The 27,036-nt window shown below is 49.6% G+C and overlaps 6 protein-coding genes across 6 annotated transcripts; 4 read left to right on the top strand and 2 right to left on the bottom strand.

Moving 5' to 3' along the window:
- Positions 1-536: 536 nt before the first annotated feature.
- Positions 537-7,515, top strand: RhiXN_12108 (B-block-binding subunit of tfiiic protein; the record flags this gene model as incomplete). The annotated part of the gene is made up of 16 exons (XM_043331923.1): positions 537-594; positions 674-1,041; positions 1,091-1,245; positions 1,299-1,936; positions 1,989-2,089; positions 2,158-2,952; positions 3,004-3,403; positions 3,456-5,321; positions 5,375-5,747; positions 5,799-6,066; positions 6,115-6,290; positions 6,340-6,505; positions 6,561-6,633; positions 6,688-6,935; positions 6,993-7,277; positions 7,330-7,515. 16 exons carry the CDS (start codon positions 537-539, stop codon positions 7,513-7,515), a joined length of 6,156 nt encoding a protein of 2,051 aa, XP_043186684.1.
- Positions 7,516-10,856: 3,341 nt separating this feature from the next.
- Positions 10,857-12,004, top strand: RhiXN_12107 (Frag1 domain-containing protein; the record flags this gene model as incomplete). The annotated part of the gene is made up of 7 exons (XM_043331922.1): positions 10,857-10,911; positions 10,960-11,041; positions 11,101-11,146; positions 11,209-11,415; positions 11,485-11,544; positions 11,597-11,711; positions 11,766-12,004. 7 exons carry the CDS (start codon positions 10,857-10,859, stop codon positions 12,002-12,004), a joined length of 804 nt encoding a protein of 267 aa, XP_043186683.1.
- Positions 12,005-12,431: 427 nt separating this feature from the next.
- On the bottom strand, positions 12,432-15,043 carry RhiXN_12106 (kinetochore protein Mis12/MTW1; the record flags this gene model as incomplete). The annotated part of the gene is made up of 8 exons (XM_043331921.1): positions 12,432-12,649; positions 12,682-12,918; positions 12,972-13,098; positions 13,146-13,382; positions 13,436-13,555; positions 14,172-14,581; positions 14,660-14,765; positions 14,975-15,043. The coding sequence occupies 8 exons, from the start codon at positions 15,041-15,043 to the stop codon at positions 12,432-12,434; spliced, it is 1,524 nt and encodes a 507-aa protein (XP_043186682.1).
- An 89-nt stretch (positions 15,044-15,132) lies between these two features.
- RhiXN_12105 (eukaryotic translation initiation factor 5A-2) lies at positions 15,133-19,547 on the top strand (the record flags this gene model as incomplete). The annotated part of the gene is made up of 14 exons (XM_043331920.1): positions 15,133-15,231; positions 15,465-15,563; positions 15,611-15,730; positions 15,783-15,866; positions 15,919-15,939; positions 15,989-16,054; positions 16,102-16,296; positions 16,345-16,435; positions 16,602-16,733; positions 16,782-17,967; positions 18,021-18,626; positions 18,691-18,778; positions 18,827-19,059; positions 19,097-19,547. 14 exons carry the CDS (start codon positions 15,133-15,135, stop codon positions 19,545-19,547), a joined length of 3,471 nt encoding a protein of 1,156 aa, XP_043186681.1.
- A 459-nt stretch (positions 19,548-20,006) lies between these two features.
- Positions 20,007-21,819, top strand: RhiXN_12104 (Dual specificity phosphatase, catalytic domain; the record flags this gene model as incomplete). The annotated part of the gene is made up of 5 exons (XM_043331919.1): positions 20,007-20,246; positions 20,293-20,607; positions 20,646-20,984; positions 21,016-21,452; positions 21,525-21,819. The coding sequence occupies 5 exons, from the start codon at positions 20,007-20,009 to the stop codon at positions 21,817-21,819; spliced, it is 1,626 nt and encodes a 541-aa protein (XP_043186680.1).
- A 2,745-nt stretch (positions 21,820-24,564) lies between these two features.
- Positions 24,565-26,657, bottom strand: RhiXN_12103 (Retrotransposable element Tf2 protein; the record flags this gene model as incomplete). The annotated part of the gene is made up of 4 exons (XM_043331918.1): positions 24,565-24,622; positions 24,682-25,667; positions 25,730-26,086; positions 26,643-26,657. The coding sequence occupies 4 exons, from the start codon at positions 26,655-26,657 to the stop codon at positions 24,565-24,567; spliced, it is 1,416 nt and encodes a 471-aa protein (XP_043186679.1).
- Between the last annotated feature and the right edge of the window lie 379 nt (positions 26,658-27,036).

Genomic DNA, 27,036 nt, shown 5'->3' with positions numbered 1-27,036 from the left:
ACAGGATAAAGCGCCATTCAACCAGGGCATGGAAGACACGTTTCTTGGGTGATGCAGTTGTCTATCACACACAGGGACTAGACGCAGCGATTGTGTGACTGTGGGTTAATCCAAGCCATTCATGCCGGTCAGATATAAACGCAACCCATTAATTAGATGTAGGAAGAGACGGTGTACTTCCAAGGACCAAGGATAAATAAATAGCAATGGGGACGAGACCTGTTCATCTAATTTAAGGGATTGTTTGTGCCCGCTGTGTTTCAAAAGTCACGTGAAGCGACCCGCGAAACACAAATCTTGACCATTTCGACAACCAGGCAGCACTTGGGCTAGTTTGGTTCGCAAACCGGTCAGCATTTGTTCTCGACCAACAGATATTCTGGAATCTCCTCTATCTTCAGCAAGAGTAAACCTCATATACATTTGTAGGTCCAAGATTGGATGTGGCGTAAGACCCAGCTTATCAATTATTTAGGAGGTTGCCCGTCTACCGCGCTACTAGTGCGCTAGTACATTCGCAACTAATAAGTGAAGAAATGATGGATGAACTCACAAATTTTATTCTAAGAGAGCTCGCATTCGAAGGCGACTTGGGTGAGCGCTCATCATCGAAAAGAGTCGTTGGTTCGAACCGCATGTCCGGTGATACTAATGCTTCATCCTCGTCCACCAGGTTCCGATCCTTCTCGGCTTCGAAATCTCATAACCCAATATTATGCTACTCAAGCTTTAGGTGTTCAGCAAAGTGTCGACGACAAGCTTTGCGCCTTTGTTTGGTCACTATTGGCTACCCAGGATAATGTGGTCATTGGCCTGGCTCCGGATGGAGCCGAAGCGGTTTACTTTCCTCCCCAAATGAGCGCATCTCGCAAGGGGAAAGATAAGGACGAGGATAATATTGGTTCCTCGCTCGTGACATTACCACGAGACGAATTCACTTCGACGCCCCTCAACAACTTGTTGGAGTTATACGGTACTACTTTACGGATCGCAGTAACACCAGAGACGTGCTTCAAATGCGTCACAGGTTCCCATATCCGGGTAAGTTTTATATCTGGTCGACCTTGCTTTACTTGACGTCTATGTCCAGTCTCCTAAGCTATCTGGGCCAGTATATGCGGTACTTCAGTTGATCACTCGTACAAGGCGCGAAGGGATTTCGGTCGTGGATATAAGCAAGCAGAGTGGATACGATCCTAAAACATGTTTCTATCTCGTTCAGACGCTAGTCAATTTGGGTCATATGTACGTTCGTCTCAATTTTACTCTCTCACTCCCCATCTCACCTTTCACCCCAGCCACAAAATAAAGGTCGGAGGAGCGGCTGGAAACATTTGCATCCACAAGAACTTTTATGACGACCAATGCGAATGGAAGAAAGCAGAAAAAGAGATGGCCTACGATACCAAGAAAGGCCAAGGTCCTCGACCTGCGTCGCCCGCCGCTTCAGAAGACGAGGACGAGAACGCTGGGAAAGAGTTTAGCGGGACGATCCAATTCGACCCTATTGACAATCGACATATATCCAACATTGCGGTCATCAAGTCTCGTCTACACAGACTGTTGAGCCATATGCCTCATGGCGTGCATGTCTATCGCAACCTGCTGTTCGGCATTGTAAGTCTCCCCTCGCAATCCTCTGTTCCTCAACTTATTGAGAGTTTCAAAAAGGGATTCGACGCGTCCACTAAACGAGAACGTAGGACCTTTAACCACCGAATACACGAGTTGATCAAGACTAGGTTCATTGAGAAGGTATGGGCGCCATCTGCAACCAAGTTCGGGGCACGCGTTCTCTGTGTCCGTCTCGTCCAAGACAACGAGAACACGACTCCGATGGATCTTGCTGAGCCCGAGGCCGGTGACGGCGACGACCCCTTGGAAACCACTTCACTTGCGGAAGATCAAGACGATGACTATGAGGAGAATTACGAAGGTCGAGTGTAATCAGGTTGAATTCGACTCTTCACTAACGGGTCCATTGATAGAACTCCTCGCACGTTTTGAAGGCACTTGCGCAACTCGGAGCATCGCTCACCAAATCATATCGGTTGTCGAGAAATCTGGACCAACTGGCGCAACTATCGCTGTATGTCTAGTTCTTCATTCTGAGACTCGTTGAGTAGCCGTTGATTTCTACCCATGTTTTCTCTATAGGACATATCTGGAGGGATGTGCAGTTTTGACCCACGCTCGATCACAGGCCTGGTCGCACGTTTCGCTGCGGGAATCCCTCCAACGCACCTTGCCGACCGTGGGCTGGTGATCATGACGGAGACCGCAGGTCGCGAACGTCGGCAGCGTATCTATACTCGCGCTGGGTACCACACCATGCATCAAAGAGAGGGGTTTCAGGACGATCCAACCGACAAGTCCGCGGAGATCCTTGCTGGCGCAGGCGGATGGGCAGTGTTCGAGAAGGAAGAGTTCGTCGACAACGAGATGGCCCGATGGCAGTGGACGGCTGATACTACTAAGGTGGCATTAATGGAAAATGGGGAAAAGTTGCTCAAGACGAGGGGGAAGAAGAAGAGGACCAATCCACTAGATGCGAACGGGAGACCAATTATCGGACGGCCGAGAAAGGAGTGGAAAACGAACAGGGATAAAGACAATACTGACATCTCTGATCTTCCAAAAAAGCGAGGGCGACCACCGAAGCGCAAATTGGAAGAAGTTGGCGGAGAAGAAGACCAAAAGGATAAACCCGTCACCAAAAAACGTGGTAGGCCTCCAAAGGCCAAGGGGACTACCGAAGCGGCTGACAGAAATCAACCGGAGTCCAGCAGCCAAGTTGGCTTGGGCGAACTACGAGACGAGTCTGCTGGCAGCCATATGCAGACAGAACAAGGAGAGATGGAGGCCGAGACTGAAGCTGTGGTGACAGAGCCCATTGATGAACGACCTACCGCTAAGGAAGGTGTTAGAGCCTCAGAGGATCTACCAGTAGATGTAAGTTACTATGACTTGTTTTTGGTAGGTGATGGCTAACTGGTTTCGTAGGCATCTTCCGGAAAACGGACGAGAAGGTCTCGTAGGCATGGACCTTCAGACCAGAGCGAAGCTATTGTACCATTACTAGGGAGTCCCACTAAAAGAGCTAGCGCTCGCTTAGGGAATCGTGTCATTAACTTAGGGATAGTCCCAACACCCGAACCTCCAGCCAAGCGAGTTCGAGTGGACATCTCATCTGAGGCTGATGCCGATCACGAACGGGTAGATCCTGTTGATCAAGCAATTCCGGGGCCCCTATCGTTAGAAGACCTTTCTCGACTCGATGGCGTTGATACGCCACCCCAGCCCGGTGAACAATCTAATTCCAATCGAGATCTTACGGAAATCGCTGTCCCAATTGGTAGTCTTCCGGATGGGGTTCTGGCGGAACAATCCCTCCCACAAATTAGTGAGTACTGGCGGAGACAACCCTTATAATACGTATTCAAGCTGGTTCCTAGCACCCCGTATGGGTAGACCGGCGAATGTCTCTGCTCTTCGTCGGCAAACGGAATTTATGCAGGTGATAGAGAGATTTGATGGAGTTGCGAATATTTCCAACTCCAAATCTTTTAACGACGAGCATCAACGCATATTAAACCAGCTCCATTCTGAAGGAAAGGCAGTGAGCACGACCCCAGGCACTGGAATGGATAGACGCACTTTTAACGCTGCGTTTTCTTCCTTGGAATCCCGAGGGCTTATCAAAACTAGAGTGGTCTCGACGGTTGTACCAGCAGGCACAACTCGACGAGCCACTATCGCATATTTCCCCAACACAGCTCAACACTTGATCGATGAATGCGTCCAAAAGTTCCGAGAAAGCTCTACCAGTGCAAAAGGGGCCTCGATCATGAGCGATTTCCCAGTCTTACCTGGAGCTGAAATTTACTCAGGACCCCGGCCCACAACTCACACCGTCAATAGCCTTTCAGTCCCTCCGCAAACGCCGCCAGTGCCCCCAGATCCTCTTACCATGGCTCGGTATGAACAGTTGTCCAACCCGATGACCTCTGCTCAGTATCTTGGTTATATTCCTGGCTCTCTTGCTCGAGCTCAAGCTCTGCACCTGAATTTGGTATCAGCAGCAACTTCAGAAACCCCACCTCGACACATCACCACTTCCAACGACTGGGTGATTAGCAAAGCGTACTTTTCCGACAGTCTGCCAGTAGCAACATACTGTTCAGTCATCAAGTTAGGATTCGTAGGACTAGGAATTAGGGAGCTTCTCGACAGTGAGAATGGCCAACGTATCCGCCTACACGAAGCCCCGGCTGATATTCAAGCGGGCCTGGGAGTGCAATCCTTGGGAATGAAATCCCGGCTTTTCAAATCACTTTCTCTCCTAGTTGACCTGGGCTGTTTAATTCCAGTCAAGCCCCGGAGGGCGGACAATTCGCAGAAGCTCGACTATGTTAGTGAAGCAAGGGAAGGCGTTGAATGGAATTATTTCAAGCTCGCCAAGTCCGTGCCAATTTATCGCTTCGGGGATAAAGACCAGTCTCATTTCTGCTACAACCATGCGATCCAAGACTTAGCTACGGCCACTTCATTCTGGAAGCAACTTCGCGTAGCCTCTGATCGTTCAAAGTGCCTTGAAATTCCGACCGGAGATGGCTCACCGTATGGTGGGGATAGCAAAATCGCGAAATCGGTTCGCAGAAGAGCATCTTGGGAGTCCGGGTATGTGCTATCATCCGCCCAAATTGAGTATCTCGAAAGCTTGGTCGACCACACCACGGGACATACACCGCTCGATGATCTTGAGTCTGCCCGCTTTGACAATGCTTGCTTCGTCACTACTGCACCTGCTGGAGTTGTATCAGAGTACTTCACCCAGAAAAGGGCCATAATTCAGGGAACGGTCAAGCGGCGTCTATCGGAAGCCCAGAAGGAAGAGATCGAACGACGTCGAATGCAAGATGAGTCTAGGAAGGCTCTTGCAGCCAAGGCCGCCAAAGCTAAATTAGACCAGGAGTCCCGATGGGAAACTATAGTCTCTAAAGCTTTGGATGGACGAGCTCCTTCACATACACAGCTTCAAAAAGGGCTATTAACCTTAAAATCCGAATTCATACTTTCTCCTCGGTCGGGCAGTAGCAAAACATGGGAGACCAAGATTCGGGAAGTGGTCCGGGATTCCATAGGAGCCAAGCAATTTGTTATTCCTCCTCGAGTCCCTGTCCAACCTTTCAAACCTGTTGAGGAACCCAATAACGAAGTGACCACGTTGATTCACCGCCAGGGACAGCCGATCGTTCAAAAGGATATTTCACCCAAAAAATCCGGGCGCAAATCAAAGAGAGAAATGGAAGAGAGCGAAGGTAAATGTATGCATTCTTGGTCACCAGTACTGTCCGCTTACTTGACTTCCAAGAGAGAAACTCTGAGAAAACTAAACGTGACTCACGTAGGCGAAGATTTCCTTGGGACATGGAATATGACGAGCTAGCGCGGGATGCTGGGGCCGTAATTCGAGTTCGGTGTCAAGGGAAGCGGATTGATTGGTCCGCATTGGAACAAGTATTCCCAGGCGTACAAAGAAGCTGCGTACGGCAGCGAATTAGTAGCCTTGAAGGTCTTCCAGGAGCATCCATTTATTACCGGAAGTTGGATGCTGCTTGGGCTTCTATATATCAGCGATACCTTGGCTCGGATGAACTGCCTGACCCAAACCCAGACAGTTTGAAGGACTTTGATTTACCGGCTTACATAAGCTTCCTCAGACAACACATCGACAAAGCTGCTCTGTAAGAGCTCTTGGTCACCTACTCAATGTTTAACTGACCGTTGCACCGTAGTCGTACCGGGACTGAAACGACCAAAGCTAATTCCTCAGAAAGCTCATTCGTTCCAGTAGACTTGGAACATATACACGCCAATTACATTGTGAACAGCAGCACATTAGGACAGATCCACAAACGACCCACAAATTGGGATTTTTGTTTCGATGTCGCAAGCGAGGAGCCACGAGAACGAGAATTCCTTCAACACCCATTCGTTGTGCACGAGGATAGCCCTGATATTCATACTTCCTTGAACGTTTCCTTAGCTCAGGCGAGCATTAAGGTAACTGTCCTGATCCCCAGCTAAACGTAAATACTAACATTTACCCAGATGGTCATATCGACTCCGGATCCTTACTATCACAGCAATCACGCAGCATCATTACTCGCTCCATTTGGGGAGGCAACTATTCAAACCGCGGTAGAAGGATTGAGGGACTCATTAGATCTAAAAAGGATTCGTGCAGATAAACGAGACCCCGGAAGGAAGTATAAGTATTCGGATCTGTGAGTTGCGATCAGCCCAGTGGCCACAGCCCCTAACTTGCATCCACAGGGAGTTGCAACGACTGAAAGGCGACTTCTCGAGCTCGATTTATCCCGACGCGGCAGCAGTACGTGATAATCTTGAATGCCTTCAAGCAGAAGAGTGGATGGATATTGATCTCACCGACGAGGACGGAGAGGTTGTAGCTTATCTACAACTGGTGTCCAGTAATTTGGTATGATTGAAACAACTTAGCAAAATTATTTATGCTTTACTAAAACTATAGTTAGATTGATATTAACATTGATACTCGGATCCCGCGAGCTGGTCGTCGCCAGATAGGATGGCAGAGCAAGAAAGTTGGTAAGTAGGACCCTGAATCAAGCAGTTCATCACCGACCTTAATTTCACCTTCAGATGACGAGAATCTTGAAGCACACATTTCATTACGCCTCAAGCATAAAAGTACATCAGCCGCCCCGCCTCAAAATGTGTCATTCTCGAGTCAAGTTAGCGACGTAGAGCAATTACTAGAGCCAACCCTGGCCGTCAATCATTCCAACCAAATAACGCACTCTTACAGCAAGGAGGCTCCCACTGACAGGACATTAAGGGAGGCAGTGGATAATTCCGGTCCGTATGGACTTCCTTTAGGGGAAGCTGTGGTGAGTTCGAGTTTTCCAATGGGCGCGGGGGTTATGACGGTAAAATTGGTATTATAGGATAAGTGCCACATAGATTCACCAGCTGCACTGCTTGCTTTAACCAGAGCTAACCCGCCTCATGCGTATATATTGGGCTATGACCAAGCTAGGATTGTATCGGCTAAATATCTGAGTGATTGGACAATCGAGGCTTCCGATGGGGGCGAAGCGAACCAAACTGAGTCCAGACTTATATTCCCCCGCCGTTGGTTGGACATTTACGGGAACACGCTTGAAGATGTTTGGACCATGTCTGCTAGAGTGGTAATTGGCGCCTTCGTGTACAGGCCATGCATGAGCGAGGTAAGCATACAAACGAGAACTCCGATCAACAGGATCTGAATCAATAGTGCAGACAACCCTTAGGAAAAGATTGAGATGTTTGTTTGATCGACAAGAGCTCAACGACATACTGATCCAACTTTCCTTGAGCGGAAAAGTCAAACGAATATCCCAAATCTCACTCCCTATTGGGATGAACCGGTTAGAGGACGAGAAATCTATATACTGGTCACTCTCCGACTCTATGAACTGGTTCTAATACGCCAACAACTGGATAACTCTGCGAAAGCGGAGTATAATAAACTATTATTATTAAAAGCCATGTATATCGCGTATTGGCTTATTGGCGTATTGCGTATCATGCTCTTATTGTTGTATCGTGCTTTGTAACTTTAATCTTCCAATTGGATCAACCTGTGTGGAAATCTGATGAGTTCTCAATAGCAAAGATCCCTATCAGATTAAATGAATGACCAGGTGCATTACATTTACGAGTGCCATAGCCAGCTGCCAATTATTACCAATTATTGGCCTACGGTATTGTTCTCCGCTAAACATAAGGTTATTCAAGATAGCAGCCATGACTCCGGTTATCCTGTTGCGCGACGAGAAAAGTACAAAAAACTGCACTAAACCGTGAGCAGTTTTCGTATGAAGCGCATGCGTAATAGATGAGTAACCTAACAACATCACGTGAACTTGGGAAGAAAGTCAATATCAGTCTACCCGGTATGCGACCAAGCTTAAAGCGCGACGGAGGATCTATAGCAACGGAAAAAACTCCGAAATCGTCAAATGTCACCCAAGTCCCACTAACTCTCGCGTTCAGTATTATCATAACTTCGTCAGCAAATGCTGTGGAGTTCCCGTGGCGTGTGGAGCAATGGAAGAATCCCCCATGTAAAGGGAGGGGCCCTAGGAGCCCCCACAGCTTCCATAGCTTTTGTGTCAGAAGGCATGGGTTCACTATTGGGCAGACTTGTCTTAATCAGTCCTATTTACGCATTTATTTTTATAAAATCCGGACGCATACACTCACAAAAACCGTTGCCAGAGCCCTTGTACAGCACCAGAAATTATGCGTGATTTAATGGATATCGATACCATCAAGGAGCTTCGGTATTCCTCTCCAAATGCGGTCTTTTATTGTACGGGACATGTCTTTTTGAGAGCCACTCCACTAACGATGAGCTCATGCCTGTTGGACACAAAATGCCTACCTTTCATCACTGTAATATGTAAGTATCCCGGATTTCAGAAGGAAACAGAATCTCTAACGAAAATGTCTAAAAATGGTCTATCTGTGCATCTGGAAGATTTCGACCCTGACAGTTATATAGACCGTTTTTAGTAAGATTCCGACTAATCATTTGAGGAAACCACAGGGATCCCGACAATACACATGGACTTCTGGAATGTTTCTGGCTGGTATTACAAGGCGGTTTCCTAGGGAATTTTCGTATCTTTGATTGACAGTGCCAGCATCCCGACTTATCCGATCTACCGTCATGATGAAACATCCCGATTTTACATCAACGCCTCCCCGACACACAAAGAATGCTGGGAACATCTTGCGAGTTGTCAAATAACTTAAGTCCCAATACGTTCTTCGGTTCAATGGAAAGCTTCGAAATATTTGATGAACACATCTGCCACTTTGGTACTGGGTTTGATACTTCGTTGATTTTATGTATATTCCGCTCAATCGCAGGTATATATGGCTGGACCCCCGAATACACGAGAAAGACCCTTTCTCAGCCTGCTTGTGGGTCTCCTTCCGGGACTTTTTTGTGACTTACTGATTCTGTCAATAGTTCGGAACATACCTTGTTGAAAATCTTTCTGTTGGCCTGGTAGAGTGGTTTGCCTGGTCTAGAAGTGGTTACTGCTCAAGCAATGGAAATGTAAGAAACTAGGCTCACGTGAGTGCCTGGGTCCGAGTAATAGAAAATTGCCTCACGTGAGCCTAGTTTTGTGAATATTTCCATTAGAGCTGCTCATCACGTGGGAGATAGGGTCCTGACCATACAGATATAAGTTCTTGAAATTTTGACCAGGTCATCAACGGACACTCCCAAGGTGGGTATTCAATCCATGCATTCGTTGACCACAAATGATGCGACGAAATACACCATACTTTACCACATTCCGAAATTACCATGTGGACTCAACTATTCAGCCTTGTCTGATCCTCCCTTCTCGGCATGCATTCGTCCGCATGATAGCTGACCATGTTTTGGTTCAGGTAAACTCGCGAGTTATACTCCGGAAATTTTGATTAAAGGTGAGAAAACAGTAACCTCCTACTCTTTGGGATGAACACTTCGATGGGCGGACATAAAGTAGTCTACCAAATCTCCGGTGTACAAAAAGGAGATGGGCTACTGCAAGTTGAATTACATCGATCACTGATCATCATATCTATACTTCTCGACTAAACAACTACATACTAATACTTCACTTATTTCAGTCACCAGGGGTGCTAATCACCAAACGTGAGTACCTGGGTTCATTTCATCCCCTCCCTTTCATGATGAACCATTATAAGTTATCCCTGTCTTAATGATACGTGTCGAGACTCTTCAAATTTGGTAACATATCTGATCTTTCCCCTATGAAACTCTGTTTACTATCGGTGCATAAGTATTAATAGGCCTTGCTTTGCAGGTTCCGATTGAATGACCACTGGCCAGTACTGTGCAAACTCGGAATCTTCTGCCTCGGAACAATACGCCGTTGTGTTGGTTTTACGCAACTACGATTTTGTGTTTAAATACGTTTCTGAGATAGAATTTAAGGAGATGAACATTACAATCGATCATATTGTTGGTTGCCACTGTGAAATCTGAGCTTAAGTGCACCAATCATCGCGAAGAAAAGCCATCTGATCGCCGAGCGCCCAGTGCCAAGCACATGGGAAGGCAGGCCAGCCTGGGCCCAGACCTCCTATCTAACCAAACAATGACCTCGATATTAGTGCTTGTGCTCAGCATCCAAGCTTGCGGCATATAGCCTCCCATCTCGTACTATACCTCCGACAACACCGAGTCACACGACTAACCTACCGCACTGCATGTACCGCATGTGTCACAATGCTGGCACACATTCGGCGGCGGACGTCGGGGCCCGAATATACACACCACATTGGGGCGGTGGAGGGTATTCAGAGACTTGGCTTGCCCCGCATTCTTTTTTTTTTTTGCACATGGGCCTCCTTTGCTACCAGAAATCACTTTCGGGGAAAGTTGATGATCCAGACAATTGAGAGAATAGTATAAAGCACCCAAGGCTCAACAGGTCATTGATGCAATCCAGAACATGGTCTTCTCAATTCCAAGTGGAGACAAGTGGAGGGAAAGTGGGGGAGCTGAGATCAAGCATTACACTCTCGTCCGCAGTCGGCCAATCACAGCCAACAAGCGGGGGTATTTTAAATTTTTGAGGTCATAGATGTAATTTAGCTCATTAGTCAACTGATTTGACATGGGCAGGACCGGCGTTGGGCGTAGGCTATGACGCAGTTCCAGCACGGTCGAATAAATAGGTGGGTCCAAAACACCCTCTTTCATTCACTCGTTTACTCACGCTCAATTTGAACTCATGTACGGCCTTCATGCCTGGCAATTCCCACTAGCTGCTGCCTTTATGTGGGCAGGTAAGTGATCATCTAACCTCGCATCTCAGCGCAAGGGTGACTGAAAAGCATACAGCAACATTAACAGCCATGATTATAACCTGGGCAGCCAAGGGAAGCCAGTGTACAAGAGCCAGGATGGGAGTATTCCGTAGGTTGCCTGGATATCTTTAAGAATAACCTGGACGCACGCTGATATTGATCCCATAGATACATTTCGGATATTGGGGCCTCATTCTTGAAGCCCTTATTCGTGGTCGGTTCTGTGATAACCGGCCTCGGCTTTTTCCTCACAGTGCTCTCTGAGCGCGTGTATAGGGAAAAGGGTCGACTCCTATCGAACGTCCGACAAAGGGGAGCAGTGATGGTGTAATAAGCTGTATATGCGCGTTGATTGCAGCCGCGGGCCTGAGTTTGTTGGCTGGATTTGATACGTTGAACTATACGACCTTACATCGGCTATTTTTGTGGGTAAAGTTCAAGATTGAGGAGATCGAGACGGCGACTAACAACAGCCTTTACCAGGTTGATATTCATGCTCGGGACTGTCCTCAGTGCTATTGCCACAACCGTTGAATTTTTGGTCCTGAAAAGAGAGCAAGACATGCAGCTGGACTTGCAGACACTACGGACTTTACATTCAATATAACCAAGGTACTGGTCTTCAAGTTTCTTTCTCTTTCCTAACTGAAACGGTTCTTGGTAGATGATTCAAGGCCTGGCAGGTTCATACATCGCCAAACTCATCATTGTGGTGATTGAGATTGCATTGAGTATTGCATTTGGAATAACCATGTACAAAGGTTCAAATGAGGTTGCTGGTACGTCTCCTTTTTCTCTCGGACATCTTGCGTAGCATTTACACCACCATACAGCGGTGCTTGAATGGATGATTGCCTACATCTTTGTATTCTTCCTCATCACGTTCTACTTTGACTTACGCCCAGCGGCTGGTTCACCTAAGGGCAAGTATGATGTGTCCAGGATTGTGGGCGTGGGGAGCAGGGCAGAGTTGGGTCCTGGAGGAAGACCGAGCATGAGCACAAGGGCAAGTGGCAGTGAGCAGGTAACGCCGGAGATGGGCCAGGTGCAGCCGAACGTGAACCGTGTCTGAGTTGATACACTTTCCATTTATAAAGAGATAGATAAAGCTCCTTAATTCTCAATATGTAGCGCATCCTTCTTGAGTTGTTTGTATTTTTACTGGACTGGCGTCAAATCAATCGTTTATGTTATTTTGTGCTTTCGTATACATCGGCTCGGGTGGATAACCAACTAGTTTCCGAGAGAACGTACTTGGAGCGGTCAACTTGCCAGTGATATTCAGAATGCGCAACTTGGTAGACGTCACAACTAGGATGAAGAGATTGAAATTCGGTTCAGATATCTTGTTCTAGGACAAAATAAAATAAAATATGAAGCTAACATACAGTTACATGAGAAAAACAAACGAAAAGAATCCATATGCCAAACTAGGTACAGAAGTCGAGTGGACGCAAATCTCCCCACTGTCTACCAGACGCTTCATGACATCCAATCGGCTACTCCGCTTCGTCCTGTCGCGTCTCTGTCGATAGTTCCCCACCAATGGCCCTCGCCCTCTCCGACAATCCCATAGAGCTCCTTCTACGCTTAGACCCTCCGGCAACGCTACTCCTTCGCCTCTTGGAGGTATTCAGCACGCTCGATTCTTCAGAATCGACCAACGAGGCTTCGTGGGAGGCCAATGATTCCCCAGGTCCACGTTCGCCTGCAACCCCTGGCGTATTGGGCGCGCCAGTGCTAGTGGACCGGCAAGCATGAATTCGTCGTCACCCTCCTCGTCTTGCCTGACGTTCTGAGCAAGCAAATCAAGTTTGCCTGATGGCCCAGCCGTGGTAGACGTGACGAGGCGTTTGACTGCCCAGTCGATGAATTCGGCGCGGGATTCCGTGTGTTTTTTCGTAGAACTAATCGACATAGGGAGTGGTGGGGTTGTGGTAGGGAGCGACGAGATTGTTGTAAGAAGGGAGCGGTAGGCGGCAGGAACTGGACCACATGGCGTGTCAGTCCGACTGCAAAGAATGAGGAGAGACACGTACGATGTTCGATTTTCTTAGGATCTAGTTCTTGCAGTGTCTTCACACGGTCGAGGCGAGCCTTGGATCGTTCAAGTCGATGTTCTGTCACTTGTTCCGCTTGCTTCAGTTGCTCCTGGAACCTGCGTGCCTAACTTCATGTTCAGATGAAGCGAGGAAAGGCAAAAGGAAACTCACATTCTCGATCTTTCGCCTCATTACATCCAATTCAACCTGCATCTGCACATCCTTCCCCTGAGGCGTGCTCAAATCTAGTCCCTTTTGGTGGGGCATGACAATGTTCAAGCCTTCTGGTACACAAAAGACGTTGCGCATACTCCAGGTTTCGAGCATGTCAATACTCATGTCTCTATGCCCGCATAGGAGCGTCTGAAATTCCAAGAGACCCGAGTCGATTTCAGCATCCAGCTCATCCTGAGAAGGGGATTCAGAGGTGTGCTTAGGTAGCCATTCGTTGCGAAGGTAACTTCCAGCCCGTCGATGGCATTGTTGACTGTATCGGTTGCAGCGTCCGCAATATCATCTAGCAGTAGTTGCGGAACAAAGCCAAGAAGTTCGGTAAGAAGCGCATTTTGGTTTTGCCTCGCCTACTCGTTTTTTAGTTAAGACGGTGTGGACGAGTAGGTGGTGGACGTACCATTTGTTTGGATTAGCCGCGATCACGTGCGACGCAGGTGGGAGAGTTAAGCGCCAAAAATCAGATGGGTCATGGATGAGTTCGAGGAGAGGCAGCCATAAATGGCAATTGCCCAAGCCCGGTCGAGGCTCAAGGCCAAGATCCAACAAAAAACACGCGCCGCAACCGCAGCCGTAAAGCTGTGCGTATGATGAGTTTCCGAGCTCAAACTTCAAACACGAGGCTATTCCCATACGGAGGTATCAAACACGCGGCCAGGTGAATCTATGTTTCCAAATCCGAATTGCGTACGTACTAACACAAGAGAGCAACAAGACAAGAGAAAGTCTAGCACATGTGAAAGGGTATAAATATTGTTCGTAAAAGCAAGGTAAAAAGCTGTATTGTAGTAGATAGGTGAGATGACGTGCCAATAGTCGTACTAGTAAACGCCTAGCATCGAGACAGGTTAATCTGTGGGAAAGGAGCAACAGGAGATAAAGGATTATGCGTACCAGCGTCTACGAGCTTCCCGGTTTTTGGGTAATATGTGTCTTGACATAATGTATTAGATCTTCAACCCTCACGAACCGCAACCATTTGTCGCCCTCTCCGACGCCATCTTCATGCTCCCACAGTAACTTGGTTGTGTTCCCACCCCGGTAAATTGCGGTCGTACATTGATAGCTTTCCTCGACCAACGTACCCTTTCGTAATACGCCCGTATTAGCTCGGAACAGGCGGAACTCCCATCCGAGCAAGGGTTCGCCGTCGACTCGTATCTGGCGATGCGGAATGTCGCATTCGATTCGGGAAAAGTCAAAGCCGATAGGTTGGCCGAGCGCCTTTGTATAGGATTCTTTAAGCGTCCATAGGATGTACAGCCTTCGGAGTTTCACTTCGTCGGGGAGAGTAGGGTCTAGGAATGATAATTCGAGGGGTGTGAGCTGCGGTACATTATTGTCAGTCAAGTATGTAGCAAGCAAGATAGAGCAATCTTTATGGATGAGTGCATCGAGTCAATCCCTTTGTTGTCGTCAGGATAGCCCGGAGTGGAAACAAGCGAGAAACTCACCAATGTTCCATACTTTGTGCTTGGGCCCTATTGCACATGCCATCCCAACAATATTGTGCGAATGGGTAATGTTGTATCCGATAGTTTTCTGGTCATTTCCATGGTCCTATTCGTGGTGAGCCCAGGATAAATGAGCCGCGCATGGGTTGAACAAGGATGTGCGGGGAAGGAAGAAAAGCCGGGAAGATAGTAGCGTGAGGCGCGAGGCAAAATACCACGTATGAGGAGAAACATGGGAAATGACATTCGGGGAGAGAAACAGTGGACATGAGAACCGATGAATAGCAGCAGACAAAGTAGGATACATTGGCTCACAATATACGGCTTGCCGTATTTCGTCTCTTTGAGGGACCAGCTGGTGCGTGGCGCCCGTCGCTGGTCCATCAGTACGTAGGGTATTAGTCGGCCAACCAATGATTCTGTCAACATGACATCAGCACTGGTTGGTAAAGGGATAGCATTGGGGGGCGGCGATGGGGGCGGAGGGAGAGCTTACTCCATGCCTCATCGGATCTTTGACTTGGAGTCTAGGATTCGTAGACACATTGAGAATTCCTAACCACAGTAAAGACGTAAGTAGCAACACCATTCACTAATCGACTGAACAACGAACATCAGCAGTAGGCGGCCTCCCGAGGGTAATAATCCATGAATGTAACAGGGGCTCTTTTTCTTTCGAGGTCATAAGGACAGATTTGTATTATAGTATAATCGGGAGTGGTAAGGAAGGGTGGCGAGAAGAGGTAAGTAAGCAAAATCACGTGCACACTCATCGATCATAAAATTTGAATCTGCTTCCGGATAGGAGCGAGGAGTAAAGGCCGCGAACCGCATTGTAGCGATTTTGCAAGCCACCACAGCACACCACCACCTTACCTCCACTCAAAAGACCCTCGTTAAACCAGTGAGTGCCACATCTATGAGAAAAAAACAAACAAGAGATGTTAACAGAGACTAGTGTCTGACGACGAGCAGCACAACCATCAGTTCGAGCAGGCCAATGCCGGCGCCTCGTTGACCTACCCGATGCAGTGCTCGGCCCTCCGCAAGAACGGACACGTTGTTATCAAGGTATGGAGGGGTAAGACTGGGTTCATGTATGCGTGGCTGACGGTAACTATAGGGCCGTCCCTGCAAGATTGTGGACATGTCGACCTCGAAGACCGGCAAACACGGTCACGCCAAGGTTCATTTGGTTGCCATCGACGTGAGTTTGAGATGCTTCCTTTGTGTAGAAACCGAATTAACGTCGGGTATAGATTTTCACTGGCAAGAAGCTTGTAGGTGTTGGAATAGGAAACGCGCTGCGGTGTACTAACGAAGAAACAGGAAGATATCTCCCCGTCAACTCACAACATGGATGTCCCCAACGTGACCCGCACTGAATTCCAGCTCGTAAGTATTTTGGTCGATGAAGAATACACGCGTTAACTGGGCTATAGGTGAACATTGACGACGGTTTCCTCAACCTGATGAGCAACGAGGGAGTGCCCAAGGATGATGTCCGTGTTCCCGAAGGAGACCTTGGCAAACAGATCCAATCCGATTTTGAGGAAGGAAAGGAGCTGATTGTCACTGTGTGCGCTGCTATGAATGAGGAGCACGCTCTTGGGGTCAAGGAAGCCCCAAGGGAGCTTGTAAGTCGATTGCGGATGCGATAAAATTGGACTCTAACTGTTGGACAGAAATGGTGTTGGCTGGGACGGATGCGTGGTTTCTATTCTCACATTGCATTTACTACATGGTTCCTGTATACACTAGCTGGCAGTCAATTCAGTGAATTTGTACCAGTGATGAAAGAAAATTGAGTGGACTGAATGCACGACAGCAAGAGAGACACGGGTTGAGGGTCAATATGAATTTGAAATGGATGCGGGGTGAAGCTGACATCAGCCGAGCTCGCAGATTGTTTGATCCACCCTATTCTTACCATCCATGTCAGAGTCGAAAAAGTACGGTGCGCAGGTCAAGGCGATCCAGGAGGTGTTCCCGGATTGGCACGACGATGATTTAGTGTCGCTGCTGCAAGATACGCACGGGTCTGTGGAGACCGCCATCGAACGGATCACCCAGGGTGCGAGGAATTGATATGCAATTTTTCTGATATTAACTAGCTATGCAGGCCAGGCCGAGCAATGGGGCTCAGTGCCGAGCAAGAAGAGCAAGAAACCGCAAACGGCGCCTGCTCGCGGTGGCGGGCGTGGTCAGCGTGGACGCGGATCGTCGCGTGGGGGTGCGGCACGAGGCGGACGCGGTCACCGCCAGACGAGCTCTTCCTCGCGTCCAGTCAACGGCGAGCACCACCAAGACCCAGCGAGCACCGGCACAGCCAACGCTGACTCGGGTCCTTCCTCAACCCATGTCTGGGGCCCGAGCTCGTCTGCTGCTCCTTGGGGAACAGACTCTGAGCACAAGGACCCCGAGTCCAAGCCAGCTGCGGAGATCCCCAAGACCAACGGCACTCCTGTCAACGGCACCCACCCCCCTGCACCGGTTCCACCCCCTGCGACTGTGGCCACCCCTGCCCAGTCGGTCAAACCACCGCCTCCGACCAAGGCACCTGCCCCGGCCGCTCCTCCAGCAAAGACTTGGGCATCTTTATTGAAACCCAAGCCCACGCCTGCCCCCGTTGCGAAACAGCCATCCCCAGCACCTTCTCAACCCAAGCCTCAACCTCAAAAGCAACCTTCTCCAGCTGCACCCATAGTTGAACCTGAGCCTGAACCCGAACCCACACCCGAGCCCGAATCCGAGCCCGAACCTACACCTGCCTCTGAGCCAGAGCATGAGCCTGAACCCGAGCCCGAACCCAGTCACGAACAAGAATCGCTGGCGCCCGAACCCGAGCCCGTTCAAGAACAATCAGTGCTCGAGCCAGAACCCGAACCAGTCGTACAAACCAAGGAGGAAACACCCGAACCCGAGCCAGCTCCTCAACCTCAGCCCGAACCAGTACCCGAATCCAAGATCGAATCATCTACGACTGTTCCTCCCCCTCCGCCACCGGGTTTGAATCTCGTGACCCAACAGGCACCACTCACTGAACCCGCTCAACCCGCTCAACCCGCTCAAGCCCCTCAAGTCTCCTTGCCCCCTTCTGTGTCTTTGCCTGCTTCTGTGTCCTTGCCTGCGGCTGCCCAATCAGCATGGCGCACCCCGAGCAAGATTCCAGCCTCTCGCTCTGGAGGGAGGTACCCCAAGTCCGATCAGGCCGTTGTATTGCCGAGCGGCTACGAGGACAAGCTCAGCACTGGCGTCTCTGGACTTTCGTTTGGACAATTCGGCGATTTTGGTGACAAGACCAAGGCGTGAGTGCAAATTTAGTTCATTTGGTTTTGTACTGATCAGCTGTTCCTTGCAGCGCGGAATCCGTTCAAGAGGCCTCTGCCCCTGTCCCCACAGCTGCAGCTGCACCCATTCATGCACCTCCTCCGACCGTCACGCTCCCTACCGAGCTTCCAATTGCCCAAGTACGAAAGGACGAGCCCGCTCCACCTCCAGCGCACTTGACGATCTCGGACCAGTTGCCACAAGCGCCAGCGCAGATCCAGCAGCAGCAGCAAATCCCAATTCCTCCACAGCACCAGGCACCGATCCAACAGCAGCCCCCTCAAATCCAGCAGGATCGTATCCCCACTCAGCACCAGACTCCGCTCGTCTCGCACATCCCTGCTCAGCCTCCAGCCCAGCCTCCTCAGCCAGCTTCACAGCAACAGGCTCCACCACCTCCTCAACCACAACCCCAGCCACCCCAAGAACAGCCTCAGCAACATGTTCCACTGCATACATACGAGCCTTTCCCTCAGCACGTACACGGGCACAATTTGGGCAACGCAGGTGTTGGCCTTTATCAGCCGCAACACCAGCACCAAGCCCAACACCAGCAGTCGACGCACTCGAATTCGCCGTTTGCGCAGCCTCAGGCGCAGCAGCCTCAACAGCAGTCTGGGTTGTATGGCCAGCAGTCGTACGGACAGTCGTTTGGACAACGGTCGGGTGCCGGGCTTGGCGGATACCCTACTCATTTGCAGGATGAGAGCACCGGATATGGAGCATTTGGATTTGGAGGCGGAGGAGTGGGTGGGTTCGATAGGCATGTATACGACCAGGGCGCACTCGGTAGGTTTTTACCTTTGTAAAACACAACTCGGATTGACGATTTTGTAGCATCAGGCACCTGGATTTTACGACTCGTACAATCATGGAGGGGCCGGTGGATTCGCTCCTCGTGCTGGCGGTGATGACCTACCCAAGTCCTCTCCCGGACAACAACCTCAAAATGTCATTCCCAACCCGAATGCGCAACCATCCCAGCCGCAGCAGCAGCCACAGCAACCACAGCAACCTCAGCAACAGCAACAGCAGCAGCAGCAACCCCCGAACCAGCAGCAGTCGGGAGGGTATCCGCTGCCATACTATTATGCCCCGTACTATCAGAACCAGTATTTCGGCCAACCCTCGCCTGGATATGGCCAGCATTTGTCAAGTACCAGCCAGTCGCATACACCCAGCAATCGCAGCAATCGCAGCCGCAGCCTCAACAGTCCAAGACTTCGGGCTCTCTGTATGCTCCCGGCCAGCCCGAGGAACAGTACGGGCAGCAACAGACCCAGGGGTACGACTATTCGAAGCCACAGGGTCAAGTGCAGGGAGACTGCAGAGTTTGCTTGGAGGGCGAGGAATGGGCGACAAGACGCGAGTCGGGGCTGTCGGACAGGCCCAAGGTGGGGCCAGCGCCGGGTACTACAGCGGAGGCGCGGCCGCAGGTGCGAACGCGGGGACTCGGTACCCAGGATACCAGCAGCAAGCTCCCGAGCAGGCCAACTACTACTCGTACGGTGGCCGGAACCCCCAACAGCCCAATCAATCCTACGGACAATGGCAATAAGCGCCCGATCGAAATGAATGGATGCCCAGGGCAGAAATGAAAGCAGTCAAGTGGCGAAACGAATATGCGTGCGATTTTTGGTCTGATTTTATGCATGTTTTTTCTTTTCTTTTCTCGACTCTAGTTCTCTCCTCTCCTCTCAATCTCATCAGTCTGTGATTTCTGTCTGTTTTTTTTTCTTCTCTATGATTGAATCTTTTGTATCATAACTTTGCTCGACAAAACGTAACATTGGGCGTTGTGAACTTGCTTTTTTTGGGGGGTGGGAGATGAAACCAGGGCTGAGATGCTAAAAATTGCTTCACCCCGATTTATAATTCAAAGAGAAGACGGTAGTAGAGACAGGACCAGAGAGGAACGGCCTGAATAAATAAAGGTTGACGGGATGTGACAGGGGCTGGGGGCGCCACGAGCTGTGCTTACTTAATCTGGAGTTGGTGGGCGAGGCGCTCGACCGCGATGCCGCATCTGCGTCTGGCAAGTGAGATCGAGTTCCCGGATGGCCTGCTCGACGGGCAGATGCGGGACGAATGGCAGTCGCTTATGGCGCTTGGGAGCAATGTTCGCCAGAACCTGCGATTGCGCCCGCTGAGCTCTGGGGGAGATGAGGTCGAGTGCGAGCGACCGTCGTTTCTGTCGCCGACGATGCCCACCACGACCACGACCAATGGAATTGCAGCGGTACTCGGCCCGCAGGGGGTGAGTCTCAACGCCTGGCGCTGTGATTGGCTGCTGACTGGAGCAGATTGACTTGACGGCGGTGCTGGGGATGCGCGACGCGCTCGTGATCGACACGCGGCCACCCGAGGCATATGCAGAGGCCCATGTGCCAGGCAGCATCAACATGTTCTTCCTGTCGCTCAAGCTAAAGCGACTGCTCAAGCCTGGAGGACTTTCGGACATGACGGGGTTGAAGCCCTACATTGCCTCTGAGGCTGGGCGAGCGACGTGGGACGAGCGCATCGAGCACTGGGACCACGCTGTAGTTGTACTCGACAACGACATGGACCCAAAGAACACGGGCTCACAACTTGTCTCGCTCATCCAACATCTTCCCGATGTCAGGGCTGCCTACTTTTTGACCGGCGGTTTCGCAAGCTGTGCAAACGACCCTCGGCTCGTCCCAACTTCCGCATCGCTCTTGCAATCCCCCGATGCCCTCTCCTCGTCAAAAAGGCCTCTCGACCAGATCTCAGCGGCCGCATAGAGCTCCTCACCAACTCCCCCGACAGTGCAACCCTGCCTGAACTCGACCCCACTCCCCCTCCTCCCCATGATGGCTCGACCTCGACTTCTAGCTCGGGCTATCTTTCCCCTCCCGCTCCTGCCCGCAGCCCTAGTCTGAACGATCTGTCGCCTTCACCGTCCCCGTCATCCACTGCCTTTACCGCCGCGGCCCCGTGCCAAAGCCCCAAAACTCACTCGGCTCGACACCAAGTCTGCAGAGCGCCTTGCTCCCTCGCTTCAGATTGATACTTCCACCCCCATCGAGCCTCCTCCCAAGCTCTCGCTTCACACCACGGCCGGCCTGGCGTCGCCAAAGCCGCCACTGTCCCCCTTCGCCCACTCAACCTCCGCCCGCCCCCATCCCCGTCATTCCTCGCCACTTCCCCCAGCTCGCCCAACTTTCCCCGGTCTCCTTCCCCTCGCTCAGCGATACCTCCTACTCCAGGCACCGTTCGCCCCACGGCCACCGTTAATTCCCCGAATGAATTTGAAGTTAGCACTATTCTCCTGGGTTCATTTCCCACATGCTTTCTGTACTTACCTGCTCCCAGACGACGCCCGCTTGCATTCCTCGCCTACATATGTGCACTGCAAGGCCGGCAAGTCGCGATCGGTTACCATGGTCATGGCCTACCTATTCATGCGAACCATTGGCCACTCTGGCGGGCGTATGCATTCGTAAACGAACGGCGACACTCCATCAGCCCTAATATTGGGTTTGTTTCTGAACTTATGAACTTTGAAGAACAGTCTCTGGGCACCAAATCCGTCGGCGCCCACACTGCCTCCCGACCATAACATGGACGGAACCACATCAACGGCGTCTGTCTCGGGAGTCCCCGGCACAGCCAAACCTGCAAACGGCAACTTTGCACAGATGGTGGGCGCGGTAAGAAAAGGAGGCCAAGTGCGCGAGTCGTTGCCTCCGACATTCACCATGCCCGTCTCGGATCTTGAAACAGGCGAGCAGACAGAGATTAGGGATGCGAAGGTCGGTATAGGCACGCTCGACGCGAATCCACCCTTCAGCCCAGTCGCCGCGTAAGCAAGGCCGGGCTTGAAGGCGCTTGGTAGTATTGTGGTCGCTTACGTTCTCACAAACCTTTCTTTTTCTTTTCTTTTTTCTTTTTTTTTGCCGGAACTCCGTTTCTGTTCGTTGATGTGGCCGTTGACTGCTATACTTGTCATTGGTTCTTTAGTGTTGTATAATTCTCGTCTCGTTCCAGTCTTTTTCTCTATTCCCCTCGCACCGCTTGCTCGAACCTTTTCATTTTAATGTTTATTGCGAGAAGCGTCACTGTCGTATCACTTATGTATTTATTTGTCGAAAGCTTTCTTTGGTTTACCAGGTGGTTTCTGTGTGTACTCTTGCTGGCACTCCAAAGAATGTGCCTAGAGTGGTTGGCACTTCTTTACAAATGCCCAAAGCTTGTGAGACCATGGTTCTTGGGTACTGTCACACCCAAGGCAGACAGGCCATTATGAGTTAGCAGGTGATTCACACAGTGAGGAAGGTGGAAATTGCCAAGGTGGATTGTTCTTGGGACTACCAAGTCAATTTGGAGTTGTCTTTCATAACAAAGGAAACAATTGAGAAAAGATATGGGAAGGAGCAGCATCCAGGCTGAACAACTGATAGGGAAGGTCAACTATATGTCATGAATCTATGTAGGAGTGCCCTTGACACAGGACAAAGGGACATTTATTCCAATTTTGTCAAATTTAAATAAAGACAAACACACAACATTTTTAAGCATGTTGTCCTAGACATCTGTAAGGATGCCAAGGGGGTTGGCACTTGAGGCCTGGAGTACAAGTGGGAACAAATGCATGAGGCAGCAAGTGACTATCCTACAGTGTTGACTATCTATACTATGGTGACAAGCATGCTTGCATCAGGAGAAACCATTTTGGAGGATGTGCACTGAAACACACAGTTAGTTTCACAGGCCTGAGAACATTGTCCTGGACACAGTCACATGACCAGTACAAGTGGCTGCATGCTGTGTCATAACCCATATCTGGAGGGGTTATTACCATATATATCCACTGTCAAAGATATATAGTATATGATGCATGTCCTAGACGTCTGTAAGGACGTCAAGGAGGTGGGCGCTTGTGGCCGGATGTATCTAAGTGAAACCACTTGAGGTGGTGAGCAAGCTACCTATGACAACAACCAGCTATACTACAATGTCCAAGGCTGTAAGGGCAATGGCAAGCTATGTAAGTACAATGGGGAAGCCACTTAAGGCGGTGTAGGCAGTATGGACTTAGTAGTTGCTGGGCAGTAAGGCCCTCATACAGTGGGGATGCAACAGGAGGTAATCAACCTGGGTGTACCATGGTTGGTTGGCCTCCTTAGATATTACACAGGTGGTCTAATTACAAATGTACAATATGCAAAACTATAACCAATAGGAACCCTGCTCTGCAGTCAGCCTTACTCATGCATACATGTCACTGATGTGTCATAGTGATGTCATCAGGTGGAGGTGGCTACATATGAGATAAGTGCAGATGGGGACTTGGCTTGGCACTTAGTGTATGATATAAGTGCTGATGTTCATGTGATTGAAAATGTAGTCCAATTCTTTGTTTAAAATTGAGAAAATGGGAATGGATTCCCTGGTATTGAATGTGTCTACAACAATGCACAGTGATATATTAATAATATAAGTTGCTGGGGATGTTGCACTCCCCCTGCCCCCCTTGCCACAGGCCAATGTTAAGGGAGCCTGCAGGCAAGGTCTGTGTTGTAGACACACTCAATACCAGGGAATTTATTCCCATTTTCTCAAATTTAAACAAAGGCAATCAGAGAACATTTTCAATCATGTGACCTTGGTGCTTATATCATACGCTAAGCGCCAAGCCACGTCCCCCTTTGCGCTTAATCAGCATACGTAGCCACCTCCACCCATGACATCACCATGACATGTCAGCAACACATATGCATGAGTAAGGCCAACTGCAGAGTGGGGTTCTTATTGGATTAGGTATTGGATATTATGTATTTGTAATTAGTCAATCTATGGAATATAAAGGAGGCCAACCAACCATGGTAACACCCAGTGTCATGAGCCACCCCTATTGTGCCCTCTATTCACATACCAGGGCACTCATGGTACACACTACGGCCACCGGAAACACGCATATACTTGCACTTATGCACTCAGAACCCCCAGGTTCCTACATATAAGAGACTTATGGTCAACATGGCTGGTGTCCTAGACGTCTGTAAGGACGTCGAGGGCGCGGGTGCTTGTGGCCGTGTGAGAATACAGGTGGTGCCGCTTAAGGCAACAAGGTCTACCCTACGACGTCTAACTACTAAACTACAATGACCAAGGCCGTAAGGGCAATGGCTAGCTACGTATGTAAGGTGGTGTCAACGCTTAAGGCGTGTATGTAATGCTAAGTAATCTGGCTGTAAGGCCTTGTACAAGTGGGGATGTGACAAGAGGTAATTGACCTGGGTGTTACCATGGTTGGTTGGCCTCCTTATATATTACAGAGGTGGACTAATTACAAATACAATATGTGCAATACTATAACCAATAAGAACCCCGCTCTGCAGTTGGCCTTACTCATGCATACGTGTCACTGACGTGTCATGATGACGTCATAGATGGAGGTGGCTACGTATGCTGAGGTAAGCGCAGATGGGACGTGGCTTGGCGCTTTAGTGTATGATATAAGCGCCAAAGTCACGTGATTGAGAAAGTTGTCCGTTTGTCTTCGTTTAAAATCGAGAAAATGGGAATAAATTCCCTGGTATTGACTGTGTCTACAACACTGCCCCCCCTCTAAGGGCCTTGGCAGCGCCAAGGGCCTTCTTTTCATGTCTTTTTTGTATTTTTGTAAAATCTTTTTGGCATTTTTTAAGTTTTCTTGGGGTTCCCACGTGTTTTCCTTGGATCTGTACCCCTTCCATTTGACTTGGAAAAACCACTTTCCATTCCTTTCTTCAGCATCAGTGATCCCTTCCACCTCGTATTCTTCTTCTCTGTCCACAGTGACTGGTGGAGGGCAATTCTCAAAGGCGCGCTTCTCATCCCTTTTGACCTTAGATAGGAGTCCTACATAGAACACGTTGTGGATCCGCATTGTTGGGGGTTCTAGGTGGTAAGCCTGGTTGGAGATTTTCTCAATAACCTTGAATGGCCCCAGGCGTTGTTCCGTTAGCTTGGGGCTCAAGGTTTTGAGGTTGACATTTTTGGCGTCTAGCCAAGCCTCTTCTCCAATCTCAAACTCCGTTGGGCTTCCACTTTCCCCGGCCATCATTTGTTGTTTAGATTGCCAGAGTGCCGACTCCACTTCCTTCCACTGAGCCTCCATTGTCTGGGCCAGATTGTCTGCTTCTGGCACGTCCATTGGTACGTTCAAAGGGGTTAAGGTAGGCTCCCATCCATACAAGGCCTTGAAAGGGGTCTTGCCCATGCTGCTATGTACGGCATTGTTGTACGCAAACTCTGCCATTGGGAGCCATCTGGTCCAGTCCCTTTGGTTTACCCCTGAGTAAGCCCTGAGGAAGTGTTTGATGGAGGGATTGACGCGTTCCGTTTGTCCGTTGCTCTGGGGGTGATAGGTGGAAGAGAAGTGTGGGTCAATGCCAAGGCGTTTATACAGGGCCCTTAAGAACTTGTTGTTGAAGACTCTTCCTCTGTTGGATATGGTTTTTTCTGGCATGCCATGGCGCTTCCATACGTTTTCCAGGAATAGTTCTGCTAACTTGGGTGCCTTGAGTTTTTTGGAGCATTTTACAAATATCCCGTACTTTGTGAAGCTGTTGACAATTACCAGGATTGAGTTGTTGCTTCCGTCCTTTGGTAGATCTACTATCATGTTGTAAGACACGTGCTGCCAGGGTCTAACAGGGACTTCAAGAGGCTGAGGGGAATAGACACGTATTTAGGTTTCCTGATCCGTTGGCATATTTTGCAGGAATCCACATGCCAGTACGTATCAGCGCGGATGCCGGGCCAGTAGTAGTTCCTTGATACTAGCTCTAGAGTGCGCTGTCTTCCCGGATGTCCTGCCAAGGGGCTGTTGTGAAATATACGTAGTAGATCCGTCCTTAATGTTCCAACGTCAGGGACCACAATCCATCCTTGGTAGAAGAGTAGGCCAGCCTCCATTTCATAATCCTTAAACGCGCGTTTGATGGAAGGAGGCGCTTTGGACTTGTTCTGCAGGAATTGGAGGATTTCCTCCAGGGACTTGTCTTGATCTAGGGATGACTCAATCTGTTGTTGCAGCTCCTTCTCTGGTGTAACTAAGGCTACGTTGGCAAATATGGGATTAGGAAGCTGTTATAACCTCCTTACATATACCATTGGATTCGCACGATTTTTCTGCTATTTTTAGTTTTTTACGGACTCTATATCTTTGTTTTTCTGATCACGTGATCTCGGCGCTTATTATGCCGAGATGCCGCGCCGAGATGCCGTGCCAAGGGCGCTTAGGAGAAATCCACGCTTCTACGCAGCCCGCAGCACGCTTCCTTTTTCATATCTGAACTTCCTTTCTCACGAGCTTTGACCACCTGTAGATAGTTCTCTTGTGTATAAATACAAGAGGAAAATCGCTTGGAGACCCCAAGTCGATTTTACCTCGTCTCATATCCATTGAGGAGGCATCAGCCAGCTAAGTAGCTGGCCCCCCAGTAGTTCTGCTAACGCATCACCCCTTACCTTACTCACCACACCTCCAGGCCTAAGGCCCCCCCGCGTTACCAGTAGTTAGTTAGTAGTTGCCTTAAGCGACTTAGTTAGTTCAGTAGATAGCCTAGATAGTTAGATTTCATCAGCTAGTGTAGTAGTATGGCCACAAGCGCCCGCCTTCACCAGCGCGTACCCACCTTACAGTGGTGTACGACATTGTAAAATCGACTTTCTGTAGGCTTGATCGACAAACGAGAAACCTCCTAGTACTAGCACAAGGGAAAAAACCGTGATCGGGGCCACCTTGTGGGACAGAATAATCAAAAGTCCCCACCCCCACGTAGTACCGAATTGCTATAAGGCTAACGAGGTCTATTGTCCGCATACCACGAGTTTTGCCGGAACTCTACAGTTAGCGACCCTAGTCAGCCGAAGTACCCGCTTGCAAAAAACCCGCTCGTATCACGATCGCCAGATCTGTTGATTCGCTGTAGGGATTGTCCAACGCTAGGTATTTGACGCAAGGGTTTAGCGTTTACATACTGTGCAAAAACCGCTCCTAAGTCCTGCATCAGGCACTATCCTCCCCTACGCCG

This window comes from Rhizoctonia solani, chromosome 15 (genome assembly GCF_016906535.1).
Source record: "Rhizoctonia solani chromosome 15, complete sequence".
Taxonomy (NCBI): domain Eukaryota; kingdom Fungi; phylum Basidiomycota; class Agaricomycetes; order Cantharellales; family Ceratobasidiaceae; genus Rhizoctonia; species Rhizoctonia solani.
The sequence above is the reverse complement of the archived record's forward strand: the minus strand, read 5'-3'. Positions and strand labels throughout refer to the sequence as shown.